General features: G+C 48.2%; 3 protein-coding genes across 3 annotated transcripts, besides 1 other annotated feature; all 3 read left to right on the top strand.

Moving 5' to 3' along the window:
* Positions 1 to 12,226: part of a sequence feature (sequence corresponds to BAC RPCI93-3D8) that runs on past both edges of the window.
* Positions 2,654 to 3,778, top strand: Tb927.6.750 (serine/threonine protein phosphatase, putative; the record flags this gene model as incomplete). Its single annotated transcript, XM_840105.1, has 1 exon — positions 2,654 to 3,778. One exon carries the CDS (start codon positions 2,654 to 2,656, stop codon positions 3,776 to 3,778), a length of 1,125 nt encoding a protein of 374 aa, XP_845198.1.
* Positions 3,994 to 7,749, top strand: Tb927.6.740 (ATP-dependent DEAH-box RNA helicase, putative; the record flags this gene model as incomplete). Its single annotated transcript, XM_840104.1, has 1 exon — positions 3,994 to 7,749. The coding sequence occupies one exon, from the start codon at positions 3,994 to 3,996 to the stop codon at positions 7,747 to 7,749; it is 3,756 nt and encodes a 1,251-aa protein (XP_845197.1).
* On the top strand, positions 9,939 to 11,723 carry Tb927.6.730 (hypothetical protein, conserved; the record flags this gene model as incomplete). Its single annotated transcript, XM_840103.1, has 1 exon — positions 9,939 to 11,723. One exon carries the CDS (start codon positions 9,939 to 9,941, stop codon positions 11,721 to 11,723), a length of 1,785 nt encoding a protein of 594 aa, XP_845196.1.

Raw genomic sequence — 12,226 nt, 5'->3', positions numbered from 1 at the left:
AAATGCGCACCAAAATTAGCAACAAAAAAGGCAGTACCAACGGAACGATTCGCTGCTTTTCATTCTGCAGAATAAATGGTAAAGTGAAAAAACAGAGGGAAAGAATAGCGAGAGCAACATTATGCCGCGGTTACGCCTGGCGTGGCACATCGACAACTTCACGGTTGTGGTGGTATAGAAGAGAATAGGAAGCACAAAACACTCTGGGGAGGGCATCACTTCCAAAACATACAGAGGAACTCCGGCGGGTCGTGTTCTCCCGACACCACAAGTACGCAAAGAAATGTTCTGACACACCTTCTAGAAAGAGGGTTGAAACACTTCTTTGCGTTACCTGCACAAACGAAAGGGGGAAGAACCTGCCTGAAATACGGATATTATACTGCTGTGGCACATGGCAACACTCTCGATCAGCTTCCCGAGGGTGATATTCAGATAGTACTGATCGTTCACCGGAAGCCGTTAACACGAGCCCAACGCTAATAGAGTGTTTGGATTCGGCTGTGTATTGCGTAACATCACACTATCACCTCCAAAATGTTCCAGTCAAGCGTATGGTGAGAATTGTTCACTGATAAAGAAGGGGAAATGCAACGAAAGTTCAGAGAATGTACGGTCGAAGTGCACACGACGTGAAAGAGGTGTTGTCGCTCCATTGTTCATGCCACCATGCTTAGGCAAAGCCGGCTGCAACTGAAACAAAAGCCCTGCATCAATCGATTCATTTTCCGCGTGATCACTTGACTGCAACGAAAAGAATAGCAAGAGGGAGGAAGAGAAAGCATCAAAGTAAGGTTGCTAAAGATTGAAACGATTATTTCGCCTAAAAAGGTATCAATTGAATGGGTGTCTCGAAAAACAAATAAGCGCACTACATCATACACAACAAGGGAGAACAATGGAATGATCCATTCTCTCACCAGTAGTGGAACAAACTCTCACTGAATAGCTAAGGCAGGAGATGTAATGCCGTTTCCGCTTTGCTGTAGGAGGTGAACAATATTGAAGGTCAGCAAATTGGTTCTGCTCCATAAATCCACTTGCGAACCCGCAGATTTTATCATCTTCGTTCTTTCCTCGTTTACCTTTTCCGTTTCCAAAGAAAAAGAAGGCCGATGTACGCTGTCCTCTGATGCGTATTGATAGGAGCGTCAGGGAGATCAGTGACCCCGTTTAGTGAACAATAACGCGGGACAGCCGCTAATGCCACCAACTGCGAGCTCGAGAGTCAATCACCCGTGTCACTGCGATCCGTCAAGTGTAACGGTGTTGAGCACATCTCGTCGCTGTGCAGGTGATGCCGGATATTGATATAATGACAGATTGAGCAACGCGGTGGGGAAAGGGGTGGAAAGTGAATGAAAGTGGTAGAAACCTTTACTTATTTGTTTGTCCGCCCCTAGTGACATATTTACTGGTTGTCGTCCGGACGGCTTTCTCCGTTTGCAAGTTCCGTCGGAAGCTGCAAACTTCCGGCGAGCTGTGGGCAATTGATTCGGTTCACACGGTCGCTGGAGTGCATTTTTAGCCCATAACCCTGTTTGTAAGCCCAGGATGTGTTGCTGGGGAACGACCCACCCCCACAACCTTTACACCACTAAGAATAGTGCGAAATGGGAGTGGCGCAGAGGTGGGGGCGCATGGGTGAAGAGCGCGCTAAGAAATGAATCAAATGAAATGAATTTGTGTTTTCGCCGTGATTAGCCGCGGTCATAGAGTGCTAATTCTTTTTTAAGTTGAAAGGGTCGAAATACAAAAATGAACCATGTCCTCCGGCTTAGCTGGCTATTGCCAACGTCACCATGTGTCATGAACGCACGATCTGGGATCTTTTCTTATTTAAATGAATGCACATCAAAAGATCCGCCCTTGGAAGCATGTTAAATGCTGAGAATGCTATGGGTTTCCGCTTGTTTTTCTGTGCTCGCAAGTGATGCCGAGAGTCTCGCGAAGAACCAAATAGATACAGTAATACTCTATTATGATTGTTATTGTTAGAGCTTCACTTGACTACTTGTACCATGCCCGTGGTGCTTTGTTTGCATAAGAGGGCCGTAGTCGGAGGTTTGTCGGTCACATCACTTTCGAGCCGGGTGCAACTAGCCCCGGCTCCAATTGTAACAACACCTCCGTGCTTAAATCCTCCTTTTATGTCGAGGGAACTTTTTAAAAATGAGGAAACAAATGTCGGCAGGTATGGCCTCTGAAGGTGGTGACAGATAACTTTTTTATTATTTGTGATTATGGACATGTGCCAGCATCCGAACAATAATGAGTGTGTGAGTCTCAACACCTGATGCTGCTCAACAACTTGGTTTCGTTTGGGGGGGAGAGAGAGAGCCCCAGTCCAGGTAACTGCACTAGCGCCTTTCCAGTGCCAGGGGTGCGCATCTTGTGCAATGATTTGTCTTCGACCATGTGTTTGTGTCAGCAAAGGAGTCATCCCTATTACGTTAAGGACATTACGAACTGTGCTAATGGTGCCTTGTTCACTCAGTATTTGTCTGATTGTGGGCTGTTTTTGTGTTTTCAACCTTCTCCTGCCTTCAGTTCTCGTATGATGTCCTTCTCGACTTCTAATATCTAAGGTGTTTCGTATTGACACAAAATATCGTGTTGTGTACCAGACAGTTTAATACTTTAGCCGTCTTTAATGGTGGGGAAATACTTGTTAATTTCGCTAGTTCTGGTTGCACATTTGGGCATACGATGTTGTGCTAATGTAGACGCAAACCCCCTTAGCAGGAATGTCATTCCCATTGAAATACACCGTATTGTGGCCGTCGGAGATGTGCATGGAGATGCCGAGCGTTTTCGGCAAATCCTTGAGATGTCCGGCGTCATTAGCCTACGTTCTAACAGTAGTAAACAAGTGGTGTGGAAGCCCAGATGGGGGACTAAGGAAGGTAACTTCTTTAGGGAATACGGCACACGATTGCGGACAACCCTAATACAAACTGGAGATTTGATTGATAGAGGTGAGGAAGATTTGGAGGTACTTGAGATGGCTGTTTCGCTTTTTAATGAGGTGCGCACGAACTACACTGATGACAAAGTAGTTCTGCTTATGGGAAATCACGAGCTTCTAAATCTTCAGGGTCACTTTCATTATGTCCATTCAAAATCTATGGGTGGGTTTTTGACAAGGGCGTTGCGCAAGCGCGCGTTTGAACTCGACGGCACGTTCGGAGGATTTATTTTAGAAAATTTCACAGTAGCGTATGCTGTCGCCGATACCTTATTTGTTCATGCTGGCATTGACGAACATGTTGTTTCCGATGGAATTGAGAGGCTAAACCGGGAAGCCAAGCAGGCGATACGTACAAAAAATTTTGGTCATATCCTTTTGGGTTCAACCGGTCCTTTGTGGTCCCGAAAGATGTTCCTTGATGCTTCAAATGGTCGTTGTGCCGATACAAAAAAAGCGCTCGCTTCACTGGGGGTAAAACGGGTGGTTGTGGGTCACACTCCCCAACGCTCAGGGAGAGTGGAAACTTTTTGTGGAGGCAGCGTGATTGCTATAGACGTGGGCATGAGCCGTTGGATGTACGGAAACATCGCTGCCCTCGAGATAACTGTGACTTCCTATAGTTCTGGTGACGGTGTCGAGGAAGAGGTTGTGCTACATGAGGTTCTTGCGTCTGACGCTCGACGAAACGGAACGCTGGAAGATTTTTTAAATGACACACTGTTTTTGGAAGAGCTACAACATGCCGTCGAGGAGTACAACCAGCGTCAAACCACTAAGGGAAAGAACGATGTTCTAGACGACTTGTGAGTGTTTCTCGTGTGTATCGAGCGCTAATTGTGTAGATGTTGTGATAAGTTCTTTACCGCGTTTGCTTGTGACACCGCCAACATCTGCCCTCTGTTTTCATTCGAATTCTGCTGAATTTTTGTCTGCCTTTCTGATCCTTTCCCCTTGTTAAAGGAAAGGAAGGCGCGCAGAGGCTCGTTGCTTGCTTTGTTCTTGTTATAGATACTGGTCCTGTCATGAACCAGAAGCGATGCGAAGGCGGGAAGCATCAAACAGTTGATGCGAACATACGTCGCTTCCCGATGGGTGGCAGCCCTCAGGCCTCACAACTGCAACAAATGTTGCCCCATGCCTCCGTTAGGGCTGCGTGCTCACCGGGCTTCTTCCCACCTGCCCCGATGTACGGTCATCCACTTCCGATGCCCGGTGGTGTTTGGTGGCCGCCCGTTTTGTTGCCACGTGCTCCAGTTCAGCAGGAGTTCACCAATTCCTTACCTAGGGGAAATGATTCTCGACAAAAGTGCGAGAATATGCCTGCGTCCGATAACTCCGACACAAAGCGCGGCGTGTTGGACATTGTCGACAATCAAAAAGGTATTGGATTCCCTGAGAATTTTAAGCGTCTGAAAAAGCACCTTCAAAGTATGGTAAAGGCCTTTGTGGACGATCCCACCGCTCATGAGCTCTCGTTCCCCCCAACACTGTCTGCTGCAGGTCGCCAGCAGGTGCATAAGTTCGCCCACACTTTTGGTTTATTCCATAAATCTTCAGGGTCGCAGAACGAGCGTTTCCTGACGCTAAGAAAATTCAACAAAACGAGCGAAGAACAGGGAAGGCAATTTTTGATTGCTAACGGGGTTCGAGTGAGGACAGAGGGTTACCAAGGGGCTCAGAGGCTTCCTGATGAATACATCAGACCTAAAGTTTCGAACATCAATCTATTGGTGGGGCCACTCCTTAAGCGGATGTTCCGCGACTTGAAGCTGAGGGGAGAGCAGCGCCAGGGGGGTCGACAGTTAACCGTCGTGCAACCCGGGTTGGGGAACGTCCCGACTAGCAAAGTGCCCCGCCACCGGTATGCGGAGTTGCAAAGGTTCCGGGTAACATTGCCTGCTTTCCGACAACAGGGCGCTATTCTCAATGCTGTAAAGATAAGCGATATCGTTGTCATTAGTGGTGACACAGGATGCGGTAAAACTACTCAAATACCTCAAATGTTGTACGATGCAGGGATATTCAACAAAGATCTACAGATAGTGTGTACCCAACCGCGAAGGGTCAGCGCCCTTTCCGTTGCACAGCGGGTGTCTGAGGAGCGTGGTGAAGCGTGTGGAAACAGTTGTGGATATATCATCCGATTTGACAACATAACAAGCAGTGAAACGAGAATTGTTTACATGACCACTGGAATCCTCCTGCGTCGTCTACGCACGGATCCACAGCTTTCCGATGTCTCTTGTCTCATTGTGGATGAGGTGCACGAAAGGGACGTCGAAACAGATTTTTGCTTGTTACTTCTCCGCGACCGAATTATTGATCAGCGGCGGAATCCAGGGGCCTATGCAAACCACATAAAGGTAGTCGTCATGTCCGCCACAATACAAGTTGAGAAAATAATATCGTACTTTTCAGGCGTTACCGTTGGTGAAACAATACCAGTTATCAAGATACCAGGGACACTGCATCCCGTGAGAGAATGTTACATGGAAGATGTCTTACAGTGGCTCCAAATGCCACTTTCAACACTTGCTTCTATGAAATTGCCAAATAATGCACTTTCAATGCAGAGTACGGGTAACAATACTGAAGATATGGCAAAGCGCTCGGTGTACGAAAAGATAAAAGAAGCCGTTGACACGAAACTGGGCTTTGACTCACAGGCCCATGTACCGTACGACATAGTGGTTAAGCTTATAGGACATATTCACAGAAGTTCCCAACATCTGTCAGAGAGTATACTTGTTTTCCTTCCGGGGTGGCAGGCCATATCTCGTGTGGCAAACATGATTCGAATGTCAAATGTGTCCAGGGAGTTGTCCGTCCTACAGCTGCATTCTAGTCTGACCGCGGAAGAACAACGGCGGGTGTTTTACCGTGCCCCCAAAGGCTACCGGAAGGTAGTGCTTTCAACTAACATAGCCGAGACGAGTATAACAATTGACGACATCGTCTATGTTGTTGACAGTTGCCTCACGAAAGTTTCATCTTACGATCCCGCAGCAAACACGTCGGCCTTAACAGCAGAATTCATTAGCCGAGCCAACGGCTTGCAACGTCGTGGTAGAGCCGGGCGTTGCCGACCAGGTGTGTGTATTCACCTCCTTCCGCGGTCATCCTATGAGGCTTTACCTGAGTTTCTCCCACCGGAAATAATGAGAACCCCCTTGGAGGAAGTTTGCCTGCTTGCAAAGGCTTTAAGACCAGAGGAAACGTGCGTAGAGGTTCTCAGCCGTGCACTTGACGTGCCCTCAGAATATTCAACAAAACATGCCACTAATTTCTTGAAGGATATTGGTGCGTTCACGCCTGAAGCTGAACAGTTGACGAGTCTTGGTAGAGCGCTGTCAAGGTTGCCTGTTCATCCGTTATTGGGCAAAATGCTGCTCGCTGCTGCCTGTTTTGGTGTTTTGGATCCGGTTGCGACAATCGCGGCCTTCCTTTCGGGGAAATCACCCTTTTTAAATACACCCAATCAAAGGGGTGACCTCCAGAAAGCGGTTGACGCCATTGACAACGGTTTTCTTTCGGACCACATGTCCGTCCTTAAACTCTTTGATGGGTGGAAACGTTCTGGGTGCAGCCCAGAATATGCAATACATAATTTCGCTGATCAAGCGGTGCTGCGGTCCATAAGTCGCACGAAAAACCAGCTGCTACGTTTTGTTGAGAACTCTGCGTTGCTACGGAGGACGAAAAATCCAGTGAAATTTGCTTCTCGACATTCTGACAATCTAGGATTGATCCGCTTGGTCGTTCTTTGGTCGCTTTATCCACGGATCGCTTCTTTGGAGTACCGGAGTAAAAGGAGTGGAGGCCAACCCGAGATTATTTGTTGGGATGACAAGCATTGTCAACTAGCGGCAACATCTGTGTTGGCAAGGAAAAGGCAGAATAAATATGGAGACCGGGCATTTATATTTTTTAACGAACGTATGTTCCTTGAGACCAACCTCACGATATTTGATGCCACAGCGGTGACCCCCGTAGAGCTCGCCTTATGTCTCCGTGAGCTTACCGTCAAGTCGGTAAAAGAAATTCCACCATCACTTTTTACAGATCATGAAAGTAGGATGACGCCTGTTTTTCCTTATGTGCCAAACGGGGAAAAGGAAAGTGAAAACATGGCGGCGCTATTTTTCGACAATTGTAAGAAGATGTATTTGACGAATGTTGATGTGGCAACCTGCCTTCGAGATGTTCGTGAGTGCATGGACTATTACCTCGCCCTCTCAATAAATAGGGTGCGGGCAGACCTGTTTCCGGAGGAGCTGTCATGCGCCATCGCATATGCTATAGGATATCCTCTGGCGAGTTTCAAAAGCGGAAACACGGTGGTAGGTGACAGTTCTGAGAGTGAATTTTCGGAAACCGGTGAGCAAGCGGGGTCGTCGAGGGTGATGGAAGGTGGTAATATACACGTGGAAGCTGACTCTTGCAGTGATAGTAGTGGGGACATTCCGGAAATGGTGATCGATGAATTTGAAAACTTCGACTTGACGGATGCAGAGATGAGGCAAATTTCCATCTCTCTTGGAAACTTAGCAGTCTTCAACCGCTATACCGCCAGCCATCAATTCTTATCGGCCGAGACGACTGCTACGCGTGGAGAAGGCGAACACGACGCAGTGGCTGGAGGGGGTCAAAAACGTGTTGAATATGGTGAAAGTCAAGGACCTGAGGCTACAGGTGAGAGTGAGGGCAACGCACCGGTCACTGAAGAAGGAGGTTTTGTCACTAGAGACGAGGAAGCGCCGGACACTGCGCAGGAGTGATCGTTGCCTCTAATTCGGTAGAGAAATCGTGGACGGCGAATGTAGTATATGTCCCGGGGAGTGTACCCTGTGTTATTGCCCCTGTAGACGCCGGTCGTTTGTCAGCTTCGGTAAGATGAACTCTTCACATATTCTGCGTGCAAGTGGATCGTTCGTGGACGCTGGGGTTTGAAATGGAGGATATGTGAGAATCAGTAGTTGGAAAGAATTTCCCTTCAGACCCGTCTCGCTTTTATGGACCTATCACCTATACTCGTGCGAAATTTGTGCGAATGATGACTGTCTTGAGTCCGCGGTAATCTCGAGGGGGGATCCCCACACGGGCATGGGCTGCGACCATGGCAGGTGTGAAACTGCACGCAAGCATTACTGACTGCTCCCCGCAGTCGTAGCACATGCGGTTCTTTTCATGGTAGTTGGTGGGGAGTTAGTAGTAACGCACGCGGAAGACTCGTTTCGCTGTTTGTTTGTTTTTTCTAAAGGGGTTGTTGTCGGGCTGCAAATGGCCGGCGGGTGGGTTATTCGTGAGGATTGAGGTAATGTTTGTACATTTGATTACATGCACTCAAACGTGGTCTTCTTTCCCTCTTCCCTTAGTACCGATAAAGTGTCAGAGCGTACTTGTGTTCGTATTTGTCCCCGCGCTCCAGTACCACACCCGGTTTTGCCTCAGCCACCTGACACCGAAGGCTGAGCGAACTTCCGGACATCTCTCTTCATTCCTGTTTATGTGACAAAACACATGTATTTATTTTCGTTTTTATAGTAATGCGCTCTCGTAATGTTTCTGTTTAGTTTATACTGAACTAGGGGGGAAGTGATGTGCGTGGGATCGGTCCTGCTATGTCTCTGGTGATGAATTTCTCTCGTTAGGATCTGCCGGCGTGAATCCAGAGTTGATGATGTGTCCATACCTCTTATATAATATGGAGGTGTTCGTATGCGCAAGTTGGAGGTGTTTTACATAATCTAGGCGTGCTCTTTTGACGCGAATGGATTGGTTTATGGGTCCTCTTCAGGAAGAGAATAGTGCTCATGCACTCGGATATCTCCACCGTTACTGCAAACTTCTGGGGACTCTGGAGTATACCCCTGCTTTTAGTTGGGGTTAAGGGAAGGGGGCGGCATGCACCCTTAACAACTCCATAAAATCTGCAGAGGTTATGGCTGCGCCTTAGACCACCTTGAAGTCGCTTGTCTTTTGGTGTGCACAAGGCAGCATCGGCAGGAAAAGAAAACGGTTGTGCTAATGGTCCCTCAAAGCCTCCGCTTCTGAACGGAAAGCATATCACGCTTTTGATGCCCTGCATAATTTTGTGCTGTGGTAGCTCGTGGACACTTGTGTCTGGCATCCTAACGGAATTGTCGCCGTTATTGGCGTTTATCGGCGGGTAGGCACATCTAACGACATTGAGCACGCGGGTTTAATACACAGGAACAATCGCTCTCACTCATTCCCTGTAACCACCTGGTTTCTAGTCTGCTCTCTTTTTTTCATTGGCGTCTCCTAGTTTCATGCATCAACCTTTGGGGCCACGCTTCCTTATGCCATTCTCCGTCATGTTCGTTCGAGAGACTGGGCAAGAGGAATGTGAGTCCCTGCGACACTGGTCTTGGCGTGTCGTCCCTTTCCATAGAAAACCTGGTCGTTTTGTCACCTTCACCAGTGCCGTTTTAACGACAATATGATTGGTGGATGTTAAGAATGTAATATAGTGACGTTCATCTACCGTTTGTTCCCCCTGCTCTGGGCACAAACATTCTCTGCACGCGTGGAACGGTGTGGCGTCTCACCAATGGTTTAACTGCGCTGTTGTATTTACCATTCACCATTCACTACCAGCAACTCATCTTGCTACTTTTGCGTGAAAATGACGACTCCGCATGAACGGCATCCGCTAATGGAAGCACATGTACGTGTTGGATTGTTCACATGTTTCTGTGACACACACTCAATTAACAATTTATCCCTTCATTTTTTTTACGTATCAACAGGACGGATTTTCTTTCAAGATATCAGTCGGAGCTGACGCTTGGCACAGCTGCCAGTTGTGACCCTGCGATACTTCCCTTCACGAAGGACGTAAAGTGGGGTCAGTAGGCGAGGAGGGAGAAAGGGATTCGAATCAGGAGAGCAACGGTAATACATACGATAGAGCAGAGCTGCAAAGGACATTCGTGAATTAGTGATGAATGCTGCATCCCCTCCTGAGATTTCGTCCGTGTCTCAGTGTGAATGCTCATGGACCACTAACTCGAAAATGTACAGACTGTACATTAGCCGCCTCCTTTTCATCGACACAGTGGAAGAGGTAACTCTGAGGTTGGCGCGAGTACGAAAACAATGGGGATCTCATCGGCCCATTGGTATTCGTGTAGTAAATGAGTCTGTACACGTAGGTAGGACGAGTCTTAAACCCATCTCGGCCAACCCGGGCTGGATAGGCGTCGGTTGGGATGACAACGACACGCGTCACATGCACGTTGAAGAGATTAGAAATGGCATTGCTAGTACCAGTGGTGATAGCGCGAATTGTAGCGATGCCGCCTGCTTTAACATATCTAGCTCTCAGGGGTTGATGTTGGTGCTGGAGGTTGTTGGGGGAGAAGAGGGTCACGTAACTTATGGCGTGGGGATGCTCAACAGCACTGCCATTTTGAGAGAGAACCAGCATTATACCAAATACCCTGTGTACCTGTTCCCAACACAAGCCGCAATTGATTCCGAGACGGTGTACGCTATTGCAGAGGTGGAGGTCCGTAGCAGTGAGTGGGATGGTCGTCGTGAGGACGGCATCACCCCACTGGAGTATGACTTTGGGTCGGTCCGGGTCTCCACGTTAGACTTCTATTTTCCTTCCTTTATGCTCAACGATGAGGGAAGCTACGTTGTTACCAATGTCATTTCTGTTATGAACACTACAGTTGATACAGCGCTCGCAATGCAATTGCTGCCCTTGCACGACGCTTGTGCTTACATCTCTGTAGAACCAGCTCATGTCGTCACAGTGCGCCCTCAGCAACGTGCATACTTCACTGCCACGTGGACCATTGGCGAATGTGCTTGTATGAAAAAATTGCACCTACAGCTTCTTGTTAACGGGCCCAGGCCCGTTTCTGCGCCAATTATCATAAATGTCCATAGCTCCACCCCTCAACCAAATGCCATAGATACGCCGTATCACTACTGGCTTAACGCAGCGTGTATTACCAATAGGCACTTCAGTCCCTCGGATGAGTTTCCACTGCTCCTGAGCCTTCTCCCTGTCTTCCGGCCTAGCGTCCAGAGGCACAAGAATGGCTCACGAGGTGCGGTAACACATGACTTGGAAGACGGTACACCATTCATTGCTGAGGCTGTCACTATCGTTGGCGCCCTCAACGGCAACAGCATGGTTTACCCCGTGAGTGCCGATTCATCTACCCAAGGGGTGCAACCGGTCAGTGCTCATTCGCAGGGTCCACAAAGTGGTGTTACAATGCTTCCTTTTGATGCGCCAGCGGTAGACGTTTCGCAGAAAACATGCCGGTGCATTCTACGGCTCGGGACTATTCGTGGCTTTCCAATGGTTTCTGAATTTGCTGCGAGCGCCTCATCGGCGTTTCAAGTGAGTATTACACTACTAGATCAACAGGGTTGGAAAGTGGTAACGAGTGAAACGCAGCCCCAATATCAAAGTGCGAGTGGAAGCCTTCAGTGGGATGATGAACTTGAGCTATGGAAGTGGCCTGGTGCGAAATGTCAGCAATTTTTGCGCCTGAACCTCGCAGAGGTACGTCCATATGATGGAGACACGGTACCAATAGGGGCTGCATTGGTGTCGCTGAGTACTCTGGACCGGATCCACCCGTGTACGGGATTTAACGTGGCCTTTTATGTGTATGAAACATATTCTCTGTACGATTCCCTGCACACATCAAGCCTTCTAATGACAGGCGCTTCTATCACCTTCCTGGAGCTTCCAATGGTTTGAGGGGGGAAGGTGAAAGGATTGAGGAAGAACAGCATGACAGGTTTGGAAACGGGAAAAGTGTCCAAAAGGGTATGTTGAGAATGCGTGCTCGCATTACCGTCCCATGCATACTTTGGTTCTTTTTTTTCTCTTGCTGCACATATTTCAGCCGTCCCGTTTCGTTGCTCTCTCCTCCCCCACCCCCATCCGCTTGCCAATTCGATATGGGCTACTTTCATACATGCTGTACTTCAGCGTGTCGCTGCTTTTTCTTTTGCGTGTGTATGTGTATGTGCCTGCATACACCTGTGGAACGGGGTTTGTGATCATATTCTGGCTCGTCGGTTTTTTTTTTGGAGAGTGGAAGTGCAACCCCGTGCAAATTCTTATATTTTTCTTTCTTTTCTCGTGAAACAGTGATGGACACGTTCATCGAACAAAGGGGGAAAAAAAAATAAACGGGGAACAATGCAAAAACTTCACGACCCGCACTAACCGGTTAGGGCCCCGCAATGCACTTGCCT

The sequence above is a fragment of the Trypanosoma brucei genome, chromosome 6, assembly GCF_000002445.2.
Source record: "Trypanosoma brucei brucei TREU927 chromosome 6, complete sequence".
NCBI lineage: Eukaryota > Euglenozoa > Kinetoplastea > Trypanosomatida > Trypanosomatidae > Trypanosoma > Trypanosoma brucei.
The sequence above is the reverse complement of the archived record's forward strand: the minus strand, read 5'-3'. Positions and strand labels throughout refer to the sequence as shown.